Source organism: Mustela lutreola, chromosome 7 (assembly GCF_030435805.1).
Source record: "Mustela lutreola isolate mMusLut2 chromosome 7, mMusLut2.pri, whole genome shotgun sequence".
Lineage (NCBI taxonomy): Eukaryota > Metazoa > Chordata > Mammalia > Carnivora > Mustelidae > Mustela > Mustela lutreola.
The window spans coordinates 142973815-142991970 of record NC_081296.1 but is presented as its reverse complement, the minus strand read 5'-3'; the positions used below and the strand labels follow the sequence as shown (position 1 = coordinate 142991970).

General features: G+C 53.4%; 1 protein-coding gene across 1 annotated transcript in view; it reads left to right on the top strand.

The window, feature by feature from the left end:
• Window positions 1–566: 566 nt before the first annotated feature.
• ASB2 (ankyrin repeat and SOCS box containing 2) overlaps window positions 567–18156 on the top strand; it is a 40398-nt gene continuing 22808 nt past the window's right edge. The window contains exons 1-2 of the mRNA XM_059182982.1: window positions 567–884; window positions 13212–13492. Of these exons, the coding sequence (XP_059038965.1) occupies window positions 13287–13492 (206 nt within the window). The 5' untranslated portion in view covers window positions 567–884; window positions 13212–13286. The remainder of the gene's footprint in view (window positions 885–13211; window positions 13493–18156) is intronic.

Genomic DNA, 18156 nt, shown 5'->3' with positions numbered 1-18156 from the left:
TGCTGCTAAGGCTGCTTATCCTAAACCCAAGTACCTTCCCTCCAGCTCTGCTCTGCTCTCACTCCATTTCTTCTGCCTCCCCGCCTTCCCTCTGGGCTCCCTTCTTCCTCCCGCCCTCTTCCCAGCCTCCCTGCCTCCCCCACCTTCCCTGTGCCCTTCCCCTTCCCTGCTCTCTCCCTTTTACTCTTCTGCCTTCCACATGCCCCTTTCCACCCCCGGATTAATCTCAGGGTCCCTCTCCCTTGCTTCCCTGTTTCCCCCAATTACCTCTTCTTTCTCCTCTCATGGATGCCTTATCCCCTCTCCTCCTGCTCCTGGTCCTTTCTTTCTTCCTCTCCATCATCTCTTTGCATGCACTTCCTCCCCTCTCCTGTCCCCTAGTGTTCCCCGGCTCTGCTCTGTCTCCTAATCTCCCAGCCCCAGCTCCCCACCCTCTTTCCCTCCCTGTCTCTCTCCTCTCTCTCCTCTCGCTGCCTCCTGGGGAGTTCCAGAAACATACCCATATATGGCCTCCATGTCAAGGATCACAAATGACGACGTCACGTGAGGGCCAGCGCTCCGAGATGCTCTCTGCCTCGAGGTCCGTAATTGACGCACGGTGCAGGGACAGAAGGTGGGAGGGCAGCCTCCTTCGTGCGATCTTCAAACAGGACATCCAAGAGGCACAACGTCTTATAGTTTGGCTGGCCATCACTGGTCATGCGGTGGGCCCGAAATAAACTCCCTGCTTCAAAGGAAAGTGTTTCAGCACGGCCTGGCAGAGCAGCCAGGAGCTCGGGGCCAGGGCAGAAGGAAAACTCAGGGAGAATGTTCTGAATTAAGACACTCAAGAAAAGCTTCTTTAGTCCCCCTGAATCGTGTGCCCCTGTTTCAGAGCCTAACAGGTAATGCATGCTTTCAACTTTCTTACACTGACTTCGAGAAAGATTGTTTGGCTAGGACTTGACCACCGAGCTACTTGTTGGTGACTCCTTGTCGTCAAGACTCCTGTCTGCGTCTCTCTCTCCTGTCTCTTGTGTTACAAAGCATGCTGGGGACTCTGGCTTTGGAGGTGGGGGAGAGAGAACCAGCTGTATGCATGCACTGGTGCCTTCTCCACGGGACACTCGCACAGAATATGCCTCCTCTGTGCACTTCTAAACATGGAAATGGAACAGGGTTATCCACAGTGCTCTTGTGGGTGCCCTGGACCTTTGGCAGGATCTGTGGGGGACAAATGACCTTCAGAAAGGCTTTTAGGTCAGGTGGGTAGATAGCTCTGTTTATGCACGTGGGCATCAATGTCCATGGTGCTGAGGGAGAGTCTCTGTGTGCAGTTGTGCAGTTTGGGGGGAGACAGCCGCCAGGTGCCAGGAGTTGTACCTGCAACAGCTTGGGGTTCAATGAAGGGATGTCTGATCTGCAGAAACTATGACACAATGTAACGAATGAGATGTTTGGTCAGATTTAACAGAGCACCGTGGGATTGGAGAAATGCAGAGTACCTTGAGTGCGCATGCCTGCTGTGCGTGTGCCCCCGCGTGTGTGCGTATGTGTGTGTATGTGTGTGTGACCATGAGGACATATCCAGGGACGGGATAGCTTTCGAAAAGCTGGGTGGATGCCACCAGGCAGAGGGACAGGGACAGAGACCATCTCTGCAGAGGTGCAGCTCCAGCAAAGACAGACACGCCACGGGGGGTCTGGGGTGTCAGCGGGAATGCAGAGTGGCTACAGCAAAGGGTCATGAAGGGGAGAGGTAGGGACAAAACTGGTAGGGAGGGGAGGGAAGCCAGAGCGAGAGGTGGCTCCCACCAGGCCAGGCAAGAGGATGTAACATTTTTGGGTTGTTTTGGAGCAAAGGGGATGTAGGTGGGATGTGACTGCAGGGAGCTTCCCGGTAGCAGGGGGACATGGCCTGGAATGGGGGGGCGGGGTGGAGAGCAGTGCCAAGTAGGGAGGCCAGGTAAATGACAGAAACATGAATCAGGGCAGAGGCCAGTCCACCTCCATCCTCCTTGCACAGGAAGGGTGGCGGGGGTCTCCTCACATAAGGGGCATGAGCCCAGGGTGGAGATGGCTCCAGGGCCGAGGCAGAGGCAGCTTGGGACCAGCCTAGCAGCCGCAGTCGGCGCCCTCTGCAGCGACGGCCGGGGACAGAGCACGGCGAGGCAGCCAGTGGCAGAAGCTCCCGTCCCTTCCAAAACAGTTGGATGGGTCCCGACAGCTGGTGGCAGGCCTGTTTACAGCGTGGCCTCCTCTGGGAGCTGGCAGCAGCCCCCACCTGGCGCTGTTCTCCTTTGCATCATCCATTCTTTGCACAAACAGACCGGGCAGTGAGCGCCCGGGATCCTCTGCCCCCAGCGACCTTATAACAAACCACACGGCCATCCATATCCGCGGACGTTCGTGGAGCGCTGACTGTGAGCCAGACCCCGGCCCAGGGCTTCGGGTGGCTTTTCTCCTTGACTCTTCTCAAGGGCATCCTGTGTTAGAGGTGATCGTTAGTCCCATTTCCCAGATGGGAAAACTGAGCTTCTGAGAGGTTCAAGGTCTTGCCTGGAGTCAGACAGCCAGGATGCGTTGGAGTTGGAAAGCCGATCCTGGCCTCTTGGCCTCCAGCGTCCACATTCAACGCCATGGCCTCCCTGGGGCCCAGCACAGCAGTAAACAGACCCGTCCCTGGCACAGTCAGGGTATCATAAGGTCCCCGTATATTGTGGACAGGCTAGGTCCAAGAGAGTTTTCCCGAAGGAGGCACAAAAATATCTCTGGACCCGCCCAGTGTCCTTCCATTTCGGAGCTGCAGAGGGTCAGGCTGCCCAGGGGAGATGGTTGTCATGGGGCTGGTTTGTATCTTTTTTATCCTTAGCACTGTCTTTTGGACTAATTAGTGCCCAGGAATATCAAGGAAACCCTTAAAAGCTTTGCAGCCGGGGGAGAGGCTTTGGAGAGGGGTAGTGATGTCAGAGTAAAGGACTCCTAATTTGCCAGATTTTTTTAAAGAAAGGGACACAAAGGAGAGAGGGTAGACAGAGGAAGCGCAGGGCAAGCGGAGAGAAGAATGAAATGATGGCCGGGGAGTGGGAGGGAAAAACAAAAGGAGAAAGATTTTGGTGGGATCCTAATTCAAAAGGTTTCCTGCCAGTCCTGGGGTTGGGCCCTGGTGAGACATGAGACCAGCAGGGCTGGGAGGGCTCTCCTGGCCCGTACCCCACCCCAACCTTCCCACTGTGTGGCCTGGAGCTAGAGCTTCCAGAAGCCCCTGCTCCCCAGGGGCCAACTGAAGGCCCCCACTTTCCTGGAGCCCAGGACAGGGCTGGCAAGGTGGCGCTTGGGCTGCAGAGGGACAGAGCTGCCCCAGAAGCCCCGCCCCTCCTCACCCCTACCCCAGGCTGCCCACAGAGGTGCAGAGGCCCGCATTGGCTGAGTTCCAGGCAGGAACTGGATTGAGGCCTGGAATCTGCCCCCAGACCTATATGTGGCCAAGTCCTGCTGATGGGCCTGGCTGCAGCAGGAGAAGGACGGGGAGGTGGGCTGAGGGGTGTGGAGGGGCGGGCTGGGCAGGAGGGAAGAGAAGAGCCCTCCATTTGGGAGACTGAGGCAAAGGCTTGCTGCCAGGGCCCTGGGACCGGAGATTCAGGTCAGCAAGGCACATTCACCTCCCCTTCAGGTGGGCCCCCACCCCCCACAACCCATCCATTGGGCAGAGTCCGGGGTAAGGTGGAGTGGGGCAGAGCCAGCTTCGGGCAGGTTCAAATCTCTGGTCCACCTCCCACCTGGGTGACCGTGGCTGGTCCTGACCCCGCTCCCCTCCTCAGGGCCTCAGCTTCCCCTCCATACACTGGGGGACAGTGTCCGTGTTGGGGGGTGCGGGTTGTCTGGGGTCCGCTGCTGGGAGCAGTATCTCTCAGTAACTTCCAGCCCAGCCCAATCTTGGAAGTGGGAAAGTCCTGGCCTGAGGGAAACCAGCAGCACAGTTTCACTTGTTTGTGGAGCATAACACATAGCATGGAGGACAAGAGGAGATGGAGAGAAGGGAGTTGAGGGAAATTGGAAGGGGAGGTGAACCGTGAGAGACTATGGACTCTGAAAAACAATCTGAGGGTTTTGAAGGGGCGGGGGGTGGGAGGTTGGGGTACCAGGTGGTGGGTATTAGAGAGGGCACGGATTGCACAGAGCACTGGGTGTGGTGCAAAAACAATGAATTCTGTTATGCTGAAAAGAAATTAAAAAAAAAAAAAAGATACATGAGGTGGGGGAAAGCCCTGGACTTTGATGTTCTTAATGAATCCTTACTTCCCAAGTAAAAAATTAAAAAATAAAATAAAATTAAATTTAAGAAAAAAAGGGGGCTTGGGATTAGCAGAGCTGGGAGGAGCTTCTTAGAATCTCTAGAGTCTGAACAAAAGACCCCAACTCCCAGTAGCTGTGAGGCCATCAGCACTGCCCACCGGTAAAAACCCACTCTGGGGCTTTGACCTGGTGGCCTGGATTCCACGCCCCTCTCCCCAAGCCTGCTCACCTCTTCTCCAGAGCAGAAACTTCTGGAGTGAGTGACCTCTGGGTGCTGCCCTGAATACTCATTGCTGGAGGATCCGGGGAAAAGAGGGGCAGGCAGGCCTGTTCTCAACCTACTGTGCCGGCTGTAACTCAGTCTTCCCATCTGTGCAATGGGAAGATCCCTACGCCACCCCCCCCCCCCCCAGGGACCAGAAAGGTATACATGAAAAAGACCTCCAGCACCAGCTGTTTTTATGATTGTGATTTTTATTTATTTATTTTAAATTTTATTTATTCATTTGAGAGAGAGAGAGAGAGAGCACCAGCAGGACAGAGGCAGAGGGAGAAACAGACTACTTGCTGGGCAAGGATCCCAAGGTGGGACTCGAACCTAAGACCCTGGGATCATAACCTGAGCTGTAGGCAGGTGGTCAGCTGACTGAGCCCCCCCCCCCCACCCATGACTGGGATTTTAAAGCAGTAGGACCCAGGAAGGGAAGAGAATATTTTAATGGTTCATGGCCAAGAGCCCTCAAGCTGGAAGTGTTGCCATAGCTTTTCTGGGACCCCTCTGCAGCCTGGGGGGAACGGCAGACCAGAGAGAAGTTTTGACAGAAGATATTGAGCCCTGCAAGGGGTGATAGGGTCAAGGACCCTGGGGGGCAAGTTCCCACTTGCTGTCGGGATCACCTGGGGCCGAGGAGAGACCCTACACGTTTGAAGTCGGCTGAGGGGTGGAGCGCGAGTTGCATATACGCATGTGTAAGGTGGATATGCCTGTCTCATGCACTCCCAGTGCTTCTGAACACACACCCGCCGTCTTCAGCGGGACTCGGGCCTTTCCTCAAACCCACAGAACCCCCGGCCCCTGCTGTTGGTTACACGGGGTGAGGACAAGGGTCAAGTCAGACACAGCAGCCTCTAGTCTCTTCCTTGTCAGCTTTTCCCTGGTGTGCCTCGGTTTCCTCATCTGTAGAATGGGACCAATAGTCTTATCACAGATTTATCTTGTGTCTCAAACCAAGAACACACGTGAGACCATGAATGAACCACAAGAGGAGGCCGTACAGTGTTCTTTCTTTCATTCTGCATCCAGCATGACATACACATCCATCGTGTCTCTGGCCTTGGGTTATGTCCTTGGGGTCATGATACGAATGCGACACAGTCCTGCAATTTAGAAGTTTCTAGACTCAGTGGGAGGATAGGTCCAGAGCAGGCTATTAGGGCAATGGAGGAAGCTCAGGATGCCTCAGACAGACATCAGATCAGGGAGGCTTCCTGGTGGAGGAGACGCTTGAACTGTATCTGGAAGGATGACGAGCCAGGAGACAGGCCGAGGGGACGGGAAGGCGGATGAGCAGGGCTCCATCTACAAACAGCCCGAGGCCGGGGAGGAGCTTGTCCAGGCTCACACTCCTGACCCAGGTCCCTGGCTGAAGGGGAGCCTGGCCTGCTGGAGGATGTCTGTCAGTCCTCCTCTTTGCCTCTGGCCCTCCCGGCCACGCCCCCACCATCAGTCTTCCGACTAGACGTTCCAGGAGCCGCTCTTTCCATTGTAGCCCCCAAACCGTCCAGAGATCCCATGCCATGCACGGAGCCCAGGCCCCACTGCCATTTCCCAGACAGACCAGCCGGCCGGGACTAGGAGGAAGGGAAGGAACAGGGTTGGAGGGGAGGGGAGAGGGCGGAGAAGGACCACCTTTCTTTTTTTTTTTTTTTTTTTTTAAAGATTTTTATTTATTTATTTGACAGAGAGAGATCACAAGTAGGCAGAGAGGCAGGCAGAGAGAGAGAGAGGAGGAAGCAGGCTCCCTGCTGAGCAGAGAGCCCGATGCGGGACTCGATCCCAGGACTCTGAGATCATGACCTGAGCTGAAGGCAGCGGCTTAACCCACTGAGCCACCCAGGCGCCCCAAGGACCACCTTTCTAATGCGAAGCCTTGGCACAGCCCTGAAAGGGCCATGTTTCTATACCCATTTCACAGATCTAGAAACTGAGGCCCAGCTTAGAGGAGCACTGACGACAGATGGACGGGGTGCTGCTCTGAGTGCTTTGGATGTGCTAACTCAAGGAATGATCATGAAGCCACTGTTGTCCCATTTTACAGATACCCCTGAGGAGGGGGTTTCACTGGAAATAATGTTTGTAGCACTGCAAAGGGGGTAAGGGAGGAGACCCTGGAGGCCCCAGTGGTGGCCCTGGTCTCCCCGTTCCAAGCTGGCCGTGGACTGGACGCCCTTGAACTCTATGCTCCCCTGCAGGCCCCTCACTTGCCTGGGCAAAGCTACCAGCCTCCTGCTTTTCCTGGGAAAGGGCTATTTTTTTAATCCCAATCAGCCTCCCAAAACGTCCCTCGGGACTGCTGGCCTCTCTTCAGGACTCAGACCTAGAAGGTGGCCCAGCCCCAGGCAGGGGCCTCAGAAATCAAACTAGGCAGCGTGCAGAGGTGAGAAGCTGAGGCCGAAAGAAGGACAGGGCCCCCCGCAGGACCACCCCTCCCTCTGACGTGACACAGGTGATCTTACCACGTCCATTTAACAGACGGACAATATGAGATTCTAAGAGACCACACAGACAATAACTGGCAAAGCTGTGGCTCGAACCTGGTCTGAGCCCGCCGGCTGCTTTATAACTGCCCCTCAGGGGAGACCGAGCAGCCCCAGCGGCACCCCCCCGCCCCTCTCCCCAGGGCCTCCGTGTCCCTGGCAGGCGTGCCTGAGCCCTGATTCTCGCGTTTTGCACATGTGGGAACTAAAAATCCAGCACTTCCCCAAGGACCCCCGATGGCTGAGGACCTCCGTGGGAAAAACAAGAGAAGTCTGGGTTCGCAGCAGACCGGGGGAGTTCGCCCTCTCCAAGGCGGAGACATACTCTGTCAGGGTCCCTTCAGGGTCATCCCCCCGCCCCTTACCTGCCTGTGTGCACCTTCCTCTGGGTCAGCCAAGACACTGATGCGGGCTCCGCGCACAGGCGCAGGTCAGGTGGCCCGGCTGGTTGAGCAGGCAATGTCAGCCCTGCCTGCTCAGAGCCCAGGCGCGAGCCGGTTACTTGGATCGTGCTCCTGGAACCCCCAGAAGGAGGGCTGGGGCTCCAAATCCCAGCTCCCCAGCTATCTGTCCTTGTGCAAACCTTCCTTCCCCCTCCTTGAACCTGAATTGCCTCATCTGTAAAATGGGGAGCAATGACGCTGGGCCATCAGGTCCTTTCAGAAGGAGTGGAGGTATAGAAGAGTTAACATCAGTTCAGCGGAACAATGTTCCTACCTTCTTGAGCTGTCGTCAGGGCCCTGCCATGAAATGACTGAGAGGCAGGAAAGTCTCTGGATGCCGCCCGCCTGGAACTGGCTGTAGGAGACTGGCAGGTCCAACTGACTGTTAATCTGGCCCCTCTTCCAGGGTCTGGTGGGGCAAGGGGCAAGGTAGCCAGGCGGGCTCTCTCCGTGAGCCTCTGATCAGCCCATGCCAGCCTGCAGGGCCGTGGCCACCAGGAGGTGAGGGGCGGAGGGTTCCTATCAAACGCTGCTTTACTGCTTTATGAGCCACCACCCCAGCGCACGGACGGCTTCGACAGCATGGTGAAGTGGGTTGTCTCACTCCCATCTTTACTGATAAAGGAACTAAGACCCAGCAAAGGGAAGTGATTTAACCAAGGTCATGCAGCTTTTAAGTTGCAAATTGAAACCAGACCATGGGTTTTTGACATCTGGATCTGCGGTCCTTCTGCGTGGTTCCTTAATCCCCCAGAACTAACACGAAGCTCTTTGCATAGGGTAAACCTATTAAGTGGCTAGAGGGGACCCTCAGGGACAGAGAGTTTAGGGTTTTATAGCACGAAGATAAATCAGATGTCTCACAGAGTTATAGAGACTAAAGAATTAGAGAGCACTTGGAAACAACTGAGGCCCAGAGAAGGGTAGGGACTTGACCAAGGTCACACAGCACTCTAGTATCAGCATGGAGAATATAACCAAGATCTCTGTCTCTCTCTAGGGTTCCCCTTGCCTCCTGGCCTGAAGCAGATGCCCTCAGATCGGGGCACCACAATGGGGGCCCTGGGGAAGCTGAGTGGGTCACCTCTCACGGGGCAGAGCCTACTCCCCATCCTCCTGAAGGCTGACCTGGGTCCAACCAGACCTCAGGCACAGGGAAGGGGCCCTGGCCCAGGCCCCCTGTGGGGCAGGAGGGTCAGAAGGCATGCTCTAGGCCATGCTGACATTTAACGGATGGAAAAATCAAAGGCCTGGGAGAGATAGAAAGGTGCTCACGGTGAGCTGGTCTGCGGACCAAAGTCTCCCGATTCCCAGTCTGTGTCTCTTTTTACAATAAACAAAACTAATGCCGAAGTCCCTGCAGAAACAAGCAACACCCCAGTCAGGCACAAAATGACTTTGAGGTTACGGTGCCCCTTCCACTTGCCTAGTGTGGAAAACTAGCATGGCCACCTGACGTGTTGATCTAAAAAAAGGGTTCTCAGCCCTGGCGACCCACTACAATTGTCAGGAAAGCCTTGAACTCCAGGGAAGCCCAGAGGCTTTGAGTCCTTAGCTCTGGGGTGAGATCTGGGCCTCTCAAGATTCTGAGCAGACCTGAAACTCAGCATTAAGATGATTCTGACAGCATATGACAGAAAACCCAACCAACTCTGGCTTAAACCAGAAAGATCTTCAGTCTCTACCTAACAAGCAGGCCAAGGTGGGTGGACCCCAGTCATTCAGCAGATCGACAATATAATGAAAGACCCAAGAAGGCCTGTCATTCACTCTGTCAAACTCATTGTACCAGCACTGTTGCCCTCATGGTGACAAGATGCCTGCCCCTGCACCAACCATCAACTCCTCCAAGTTCAAAGCTGGGATGTGGGCAAGGAGTTATTGTCTTCACTGTTCTTTTTTTTTTTATTAGGAAAAGGACAGTTGTTTCCAGGAGGCCCCAGCAGAGTTTTCTTTATGTGTCTTTGGACAAAGTGAGGCTTACATGCCCCCTAAACTAGTCACTGAGATGGTTCCAATGGGCTTGGAGCAATCATGATTCACCCGTGGGAGAGGGCACACATTTGCCTGAACAAAGCCACGTTCTGCTGGCAGAGAAGATGGGGGAACCAGCTGTTGGGTGGGCAGTCAAGGGGGTGCAGTAAACTTTAACGGGGCCTTCTCCTCCCACGGCCTTAGGAAGAGGGCCCAAGGTCAAGTCCACACGGGAACTACTGACCACGGCCCAGAGGGAGAAGTTTTGGTAACAGAACACTTCTTGGAAGATGGAGGCACTTGCTCTGGGTCTTGAGGAGTGAGAAGGGATTCTGAGAGTGCAGAAGGGCCGGAGACAGGTTGACACAGAACAAGCAAGGGCACTGGGGTGGGGGGCGCAGGTGGGTTGGGGGAAAGGTGTGTCTTCATCTTACCTGGCAGAGCAGGTGTGCGGAGGTCGAGGGGGAAGGGACAGCTAGGACTAGATTTGAAGGGCCAGGAGGCCCGGGTCCCAGGCGCAGGCAGAGAGGGGACTTGGGGAGGTCTGCAGGGGGGGCTCAGAGAGGATGGTGGGTGGGCAGGTCTAGGACACCACCACGAAGCCACCACTGAGGCAGGCAGGAGGAAGTCCAGGCCTGAGCCAGGCGGAATGGGTGCAGAGGAGCAGACAGAGGGCCGCGACAGATAACCTGCCAGACTGTGGCACAGAATCTTCCATCCCAGATGCCCTCGGGCCACTACTCTGCTGTCTTCACACCGGCAGCCTCCTCTAGTTGTGTTCGGAAAGCCCCAAAGCCCTGATCTGCTTAATAATAACTTTGCTGGTGTCTCATAGCACAAGAGTTGCTGGTCCTAAGGCTGTTATCAGAATTAGAAGAGTCTCTATCAAGCACTTAGCCAGGTGGCAGTTCCCGCTCCTGGTCCCTCCCCCACACAAGGGGCATCCCCCACCCTCTACTCCTGCTTTATGATTGATCCTTCCCCAAAGCGGTGGCCCCCCCCGCCCGGCACCTGCGGAGGTTTTCAAAGAGCTGGGATAGCTGGGTCCCACTCCCAGAGATTCTGACTTAATTGGTCTGAGACGGGGCCCAAGCACCAACACCCTTTAGAACCTTTTTATATACTTGTAAAAGTATATACAAATACATACTTTTTAATTAATATTTTTCTTTTTAAAGTTCCTCTTCTTCTTTTTATGTAGACTCCGCACCCAACGTGGGGCCTTAACTCACAACCCCGAGATCAAGAGTCCCTCGCTCTACCGACTGAGCCAGCCGGGCGCCCCTATCCTTTAAGTAGAAGTGTCATTGCAGAATAATGTGGTTACAGAGGAGCGTACAGATCACACTTGAGCAGGTTCCTTACGAAGGGAGCCGACCGATCCCGAAACCGTTTAGGTCAAGAAATAGAGTGTGACTGGTTCCCCAGAAGCCTCTCTCATGTCTCCTCCCCAGTTAGTAACCAGCAACGGTCTGACTCCCATCCCCATAGCTTAGTCTGCCTGGAACTTTACAGCAGTTGAATCATGGATCTATGTTCATTTTTGCTCGCTGTGGCTGTGTGAGCTTCACCCTCTTGCGAGCAGTGGTGGTCTGTCTGTCTCACAGGTGCACGCTGTCTATCACGGAGATATCCCACAGCACCAGTCCGTTCAAATGCTGACAGACATTTGGGTAGTTGCACTCCGTTTTGTTATGAGTTGTGCTGCGATGAGTATTTTTGAACTTGTCTTAGGTGAATACATGGACCCAGTTCTCTCGGCCATGGAGCTACGAGTGGAATTTTGGGGTCACAGGATGCGTTGGCTCAGGTTTAGCAAACACCATTGATTTTCCAAAGGGGTTTGACCATTCAACACTCCTTCCAGTGGTGGTGAGTGTTCCCGATGCCCCACATCCTCCCCAACACTTGGCGGTGGTCATCTTTTCCACTTGGGCCATTCTTTTTTTTTTTTTTTTTCTTCTTTTTTTAGAGAAAGAGACAGTGTGCAAGGGAGGGGGCAGAGAGTGAGAGAGAATCTCAGGCAAGCACCACGCCAGCCAGGAGCTCAATGTGGGCCTTGATTTCATGATCCCGTAATCATGACCTGAGCCAAAATTGGGAGTCGGAAGCTTAACCCCCAGTGCCCCCTGCTTGAGCCACACTGTTGGGTGGACGGTAGTACTGCATTAGGATCTTAATTTGAGTGTCCTCCCAAATGCTCAGAAAATCAAGCATCCTTACATTTGGTTTTTGGCCACTTGGATATCTTCTTTGGGATGTGCCTGGCCTAGTCTTTTGGGGGGTCAGTTCATAGGGCCACAAGAATGCTGGGTAGAAAAGCACTCCAAATAAGCACGGATTCTCGTGATCTGGGTCTGCTGGCTGCTGCAGAGGGGCTGACGTAGGCCATGGGGTGCTGGGTCTGCTGGGTAGGGGCCCCTCGTGCAGGTCAGGCTCAGGCAGCCCCAAGTTGTTCGGGTCACTCTGGGGCCCAGCGAACGGGCAGTGGCTCCAGGGGGAGCTCTGCTCCTGTCGATGCAGAAGGGAGCAAGCCCCAGGCCTAAGCACCTGTCAAGGGGCTGCTTTATCGTGTCCCCAACATTCATTGGCCGGATGAAGTCACATGGCCAAGCCCACTCTCAGTAGAGAAGGGAGGGGGGACGCCCTGCCGCCAAGGAGAGGGGAGTGAGTATTTGCCAAACAAACCAAATTATAACACTGGTATTTTGGATATTTTTTAAATGGCCTCATGTGGTTCTCGTGTTCTGCTAAGGCTGAGAACCATTGACCTCCAGTCACATTGCATGTCAGCCAGTCAAAACAAAAAGCAGGCTTAGTGAGTTTACTTCATTTCCTAAAATCAGCTGATTCAACCAAAGTTCACTTCTCCCTGAGGCAATTTTTTGTAAGGAAGGGAGTCCTTGGAATTCACATGGCAAATTACTGTCATGATTGATTTTAACTAGATCATACACGCTGAAGCAGCAGGCCCATGTCTGATCTGTCTCCAACGTTCTCAGCCCAAGCACGGCACAGAGATGAGGAGAAATACCGGCACGGGATGTTGTCAGATAACTGGAAGGAAGGGATGCAAGCCCTGTTGTGTGAGCTCCCTGAAGGCAGGCATTTTTGTCCGTTGGCATCATTGCTGTATCACCAGTTGCTTAGAGGAGTGCCTGATACAAAGTAGGTGCTCACCGAGTACTCTCTCAGTTAATGAAGCATGCATGCACATGTGGACAAGCTGCCTGAAATGGAAAAATGAATGGTGGGTGAGTGGAGAGTTCGTTGGGTAGATAGAGGTATGAGTGGATGGTTGGATGGACGGATGGATGGATGGTTGGATGGACGGATGGATGGTTGGATGGATGGATGGATGGATGGATGGATGGGACGGTGGATGGCTAAATGGACAGGTGAGTGGGCAGATAGATCATGGGATGGATAATGGTTGGATGAACCGATGATCAGGTCATTGGGTAAATGGACAGGTGTGGGTGGGTAAATGAGTAGATGGGAGACAGAAGGACACATGGGAGAATGAGTAAATGGGACAGGTGAGCAAATGGATGGATGGATGGTGAGAGAGGTGGGTGGACGGGTGAGAAGACAAGAGGATGGATAGATGTACAGATGAATGGGTGTCTGGGTGGTTCAAAGGACATGAATGGATAGAAAATGATTGTGAGCTTGCCACAGGAAAGTACAGCCTTCGCTGTTGGTGAATATTACTCTCTTGCAAAATTGTTAGTGACCAGGATGGTTTTGGTCTCCTCACAGGGCTTTCTGGTTTGCTGCTTCCTCCTCCCCACGGAGTACCTCTCTTCTGGTGGCCAAGGTGAGAGGTGGGAGAGGATGGCCACGGAGATCAGCGCTCGGGGCAGACAGCGCGCCATCGGGCATGAGGAGTATAGTCTGTATAGCAGCCTGAGTGAGGATGAGCTGGTCCAGATGGCTATTGAGCAGAGCCTGGCTGACAAGACTCGGGGCCCAACCACTGCTGAGGCCACCGCGTCCACGCGCATCAACCGCCAACCTGCCCATTTCTACCCATGGACCAGGTGAGTGAGGCGAGGGCAACTAGGGCAACGGTAAGGGGCTCATCCCAAACACTGTTAATCCAAGACCAAAGTCTCCTGGTCTATAAGGTGCATTTTTACACCCTAATGACTTCACATTTGTTATCTAAACCCTTCTGAATTTGGTGGTGCCAAGCACTGTGGTAGGTAGTCTACTCACTTCACCTTGTTTAACCCTCTTGGGGACCTTCCAGGAGGTTTTATGCTATATTCCCATTTTACGGATGAGGAAACTGAAGCTCAGGGGCAGTAACTAGTTCCCAGGTGCACAGCTGATAGATGGTGTTGCAGAGACTAGAGTGATCTGGTTGCAAAGCACATGGCTTGGCTTGGTACCACTGGCTTTATCTTTGAATGCCGTGGAGTTGGTGTTCTGAGTCCAAGCAGAGCTCCCAAACCCATCTATGCAACCTCCCTGGGAAAAAACATGTCTGAGAAGCAGGTGACATCTGCCCAGCAAAGCCACCCTACCTCCTCGTTCTGGCTCCCCCTCCCCAGCATGACGTCAACATCCCAGTGGCAGGACCACACCACAGGGCAGCCCTGTGTTGTGTCCGTAGAAATAGGACATGGGCCACACCTGCAGTAACATATGCAATTTTGAATATCCTAATAGCCACACTAAAAAGTAAAGACGAACAGATGAAACTAATTTAGGTCTCAAATCATATCATCTCCACATGTCATCCATATCTAGTCCTTGGAATCCAGTGTATTTTGCACTCACAGAACACCTTCATTCAGCCTAGACGTGTCTCAACGGCTCACTAGCCCCACATGGGCAGTGGCTACCGTTCTAGACAGCATACCGTCTTCGTAGGAGGAGGCATCCCAGAGATGTAATTAAGCATTGGATCTTAAAATGCTTTTAGAAAGGAAATATATAAAATTAAAAACGCTTTTGTTCATCACTGAGTCCAAGTCAGGTATGTATTTGGGGGTGGGAGGCTGAGGGAGGGGGATTGCTGGATGACAGCGTTGTGTGGTCTTAGGACATGGGCCTCAAATCTCATTGTCTCCAGCCACCAACTGACTTGCTAGGTGGCCTTGAGCAAGTCCCTTAAGCCCTCTTGGCAACAGACAGAGACCATTTCCAATGTCCTGTCCCCTGAGGATACCCACCAGGTCTTCCCCACGTGACCCTGGCCCTTGCTGAGGCTGGACCTCCTCTGCCAGACAGATGGGGCAAAGGCCTGGGATGCCCCAGGCCACACTGAGAAGCCCCTTCTTTAAAGGGGAAGGCAGATAGGTAGCCTCCTTGGGCAGCTGGAGGAAGTAGGAAGGCTCCAGTTTACTGAGTTTGCCCTGAGAGGGTCCCATTCTGAAACCTAGCCTGAGAAACAGAAGCGAGGACCCAGAGCCAAGGACTCTCCATGGCCGGTGTTCGGGGAGGCCCTGGTTCCTCTTCTAGCTGGTTCAGCCCAAGTCAGACCACAAGTTCCTCTTTCTCAGGAGGGGATCAGATAGAGACAAGAGCACCCCCCAACCTGCCCCGGTGCATCTGCAGCCTTCTCTCCAGTGTGGGAGCCTCCCGGGGCGTCCTGGGGACACTTACAAACATTAGCACCGAGTGGGCTCATGAGGCCCAGGTCCTGACCTCTTCCTTCCTGTGGTGCATGAGGAAATAGAGACCCACCATGGGACACAAACTCTTACCAGCCTCCCAAGAAAAAGGCTCTCACGAGAAGGGAAGTGACTTACCCAGGGTCATGCACCCCTCACCTAAATTCCAGGCACAAGTAACTTAGGGGACAAGGTTCAACGAGCATCTTCTCACTCTGGATGTGAGCTGAAACCTCCAGATTCAGTTCTGCCCTTCCGTCTCTGGGAGAAGATGGGTCCTGCTGGGGGAGCTGAGCCCTCCATCCCCAGATGCACACCGAGGGCTTCCCATGTGCCCAGCATACGGCCACTCAGTTCATCCTTCCGGAAGCCATGCAAAGGCGTCATTTCTGTGACAGGTTTACGCACACGTGCACCGCAGAGCCAGAAACGGAAGTTCAGACACTAACCAGCTCTGCCTAAACTGCAAAGGCCTCTTTCTGTTCCTGTCCCCCCTCCACTTTGAGGTGGGCTTTGGGTCTCATTACAGCCATCTCGCACCTACAGAGATGCAGGGTCCCCAGCGACAAGAGACACCCAGCTCGTGCGCACATTCCCAGACGTGATTTCAGAAAGTACAGGACCCAACGGAGTCCTGGGTCCCTTTTATCCCCAAATATCACAGTTTCCATCCGAATACCCAGAGCATCTTTGGGAACAGGACATCACAGGCGTCCCGGGGGCTGTCTCAGATTTCATGTCGCCTCCTCAGCAAAGCCCACCTCCCAGGTCAAAGAGGTCGCCCCCTCACTCGCTCTCTTGGCGGCCGGTTTCCTTCATCACCCCGACTTACAGTTTCTATGTATTTGTTTTGGCCTTGAGGGCGGGGGCCTCACCCATCTTCCTTCCTGAGAAGCCTCCTGTCTAGCGCACAGCGCGTGGCCCGAGGCAAACACCACACTCGCTCTCTGTGAGCGAATAATGAGTGCATAAGAGAATGTGAGTGAAGAGGCAGCAGAGCAGAGTGGAAAGAGAAGTAGGCTTGGAGGTTCGAATTCTTCCTCTGTCACTTACTGGCTGTGTGGCCTCAGGCAACTTACTTAACCTTTCTGAGCCCCAACGGGCTTCTCCTTAAAATGGTGACAACAAAACCTAGTGTCCCCCAACTTGCAGTGTTTTTATGCAAAGCAAGTGAAATATTGGCACCTTTCTCACTCCCCACAGCTTGAATCGACCTCCCCCAGCTCCTCCCTGACCACCTGGAGTGCTCATGTCATGACTGCCTCTGTTTCCTGGACAAGCTTCTGTGTCACTCTAGGAAGGCATTATCTCGCCTCCTGAGAGTGTCCCCAACTATACTATATGACCTCTTTGGGGACAGGGAACAGATATTGCTCACTTTTATATCCCCAGTGCTTGGCAAAGAGCCCCCAGGACACTGTAGGTGCCCCAGAAATGTTTTTAGGCAAATAAATGCATTTTGAAACCAATAAAATGCTTTGTTTTTATAAGATTTTTTTTTTAATTTCTTTGACAGAGAGAGATCACAAGTAGGCAGAGAGGCAGGCAGAGAGAGAGGAGGAAGCAGGCTCCCTGCTGAGCAGAGAGCCCGATGCGGGACTCGATCCCAGGACCCTGAGATCATGACCTGAGCCGAAGGCAGCGGCTTAACCCACCGAGCCACCCAGGCGCCCAAAACCAATAAAATGCTTTGTAAATAGACTTTATTGATATCATCTTGTGACCAAAATGGCGGCTGTAGACATAAAGGTCAGTCAACTGAGCCATGGGGATCCTAAACACAAAAGCAAGATCAGCATCTCGGAGGAAATATAAGGTGCCCTTCTAAAACCATTTTTTTAAAAGATTTTATTTATTTATCTCAGGGAGAGAGAGAGAGAACACGAGTTGGAGGTGAGAGCAGCAGAGGGATAGGGAGAAGCAGACTCCCTGCAGAGCAGGGAGCCTGGCACAGGACTCGATTCCAGAACCCAGGGATCATAACCAGAGCTGAAGGCAAACACTCAACCCACTGAGCCACCCAGGTGCCCTTCTGATGCCATTTTTTCCAACTTGCTTCTCTCCCATCGCTGTGTAAGGATGAAGTCAGAAACATGCATAGGGACCATTGGCCAAGCCTTAGCCCACTGAGCGCTCTCTGAAAGGCAGACCCAACTTCCCATCCCATAGAGAAGTAGGGTTTCAGGCAGTCAGGAAATAGGGAGCCCAAGGTTACAATGATGGACCAGCTAGAGTGGGCCTAGGAAGCTGGGTCTTCCCAGTCTTTAAACTTCTGAATTTTTTTAAGGTTACATTTCTAAGAATACAAAGGAGGAAAGCATGAAGTAGGAACGTGTTTGGGCTGATGTATGCACAGCTGCAAATAATTCAGATTGAGCGGCCCACACCTACCATGTTCTTACAGTGAACAAGTTGCCTTCCTGGCACCTGGATGTGAATCAGGCCTCACCCCTTCCCTCCCCAGGTTTGCCATCTAACAAGGGTCCCAAATGTACATAACGACCCATCAGGAAGGGTGCAGCAAAGAGGTTTGCCTCAGTTTCAGAGGGACACAGAGTGGGTCGTTCACTCAGTCAAGCAGGTGGACTTTGCAGGCTAGAGGAAGCAGACAGCTGAGCCTCAGTTTCCTCTTCTGCAAAAGAGAGCCAATTATGCCTCCTTCACAAAATGGACCAGAGGATGAAAGGAGATGCTCTGTGCCACGTATCTCTATCACAAGGCAAGGCATGAGGCGAGCACTCAACAAGTCCCAGGTATGGACGGGAAGCAAAAAGTTGCCGCCCTTTAGAATTCATGGTTTCTTCTACAGGGGACTCCTCTCTGGTTGGCCCAGAAAGAATGGATTGGCCAGCCGGTGGGAGGCTGATTCCAGAAACCCAAGGGAAGGGGGGTAGAGGTGGCTTGACCACGTGAGCTCTTATTCTCCTTACCCTGGAGGGCTGGGGGCTGCTTCTCTGGGAACTTGAGGTCCTGCCACAGCGTCACACAAAACCAAGATTACCATTTGGGATATTACCCCTTTGAAGACTTTTGTTTTGTGTCATTTATTTAAATGTATCAAGCACCTGGTGTGTGTCAGGCAC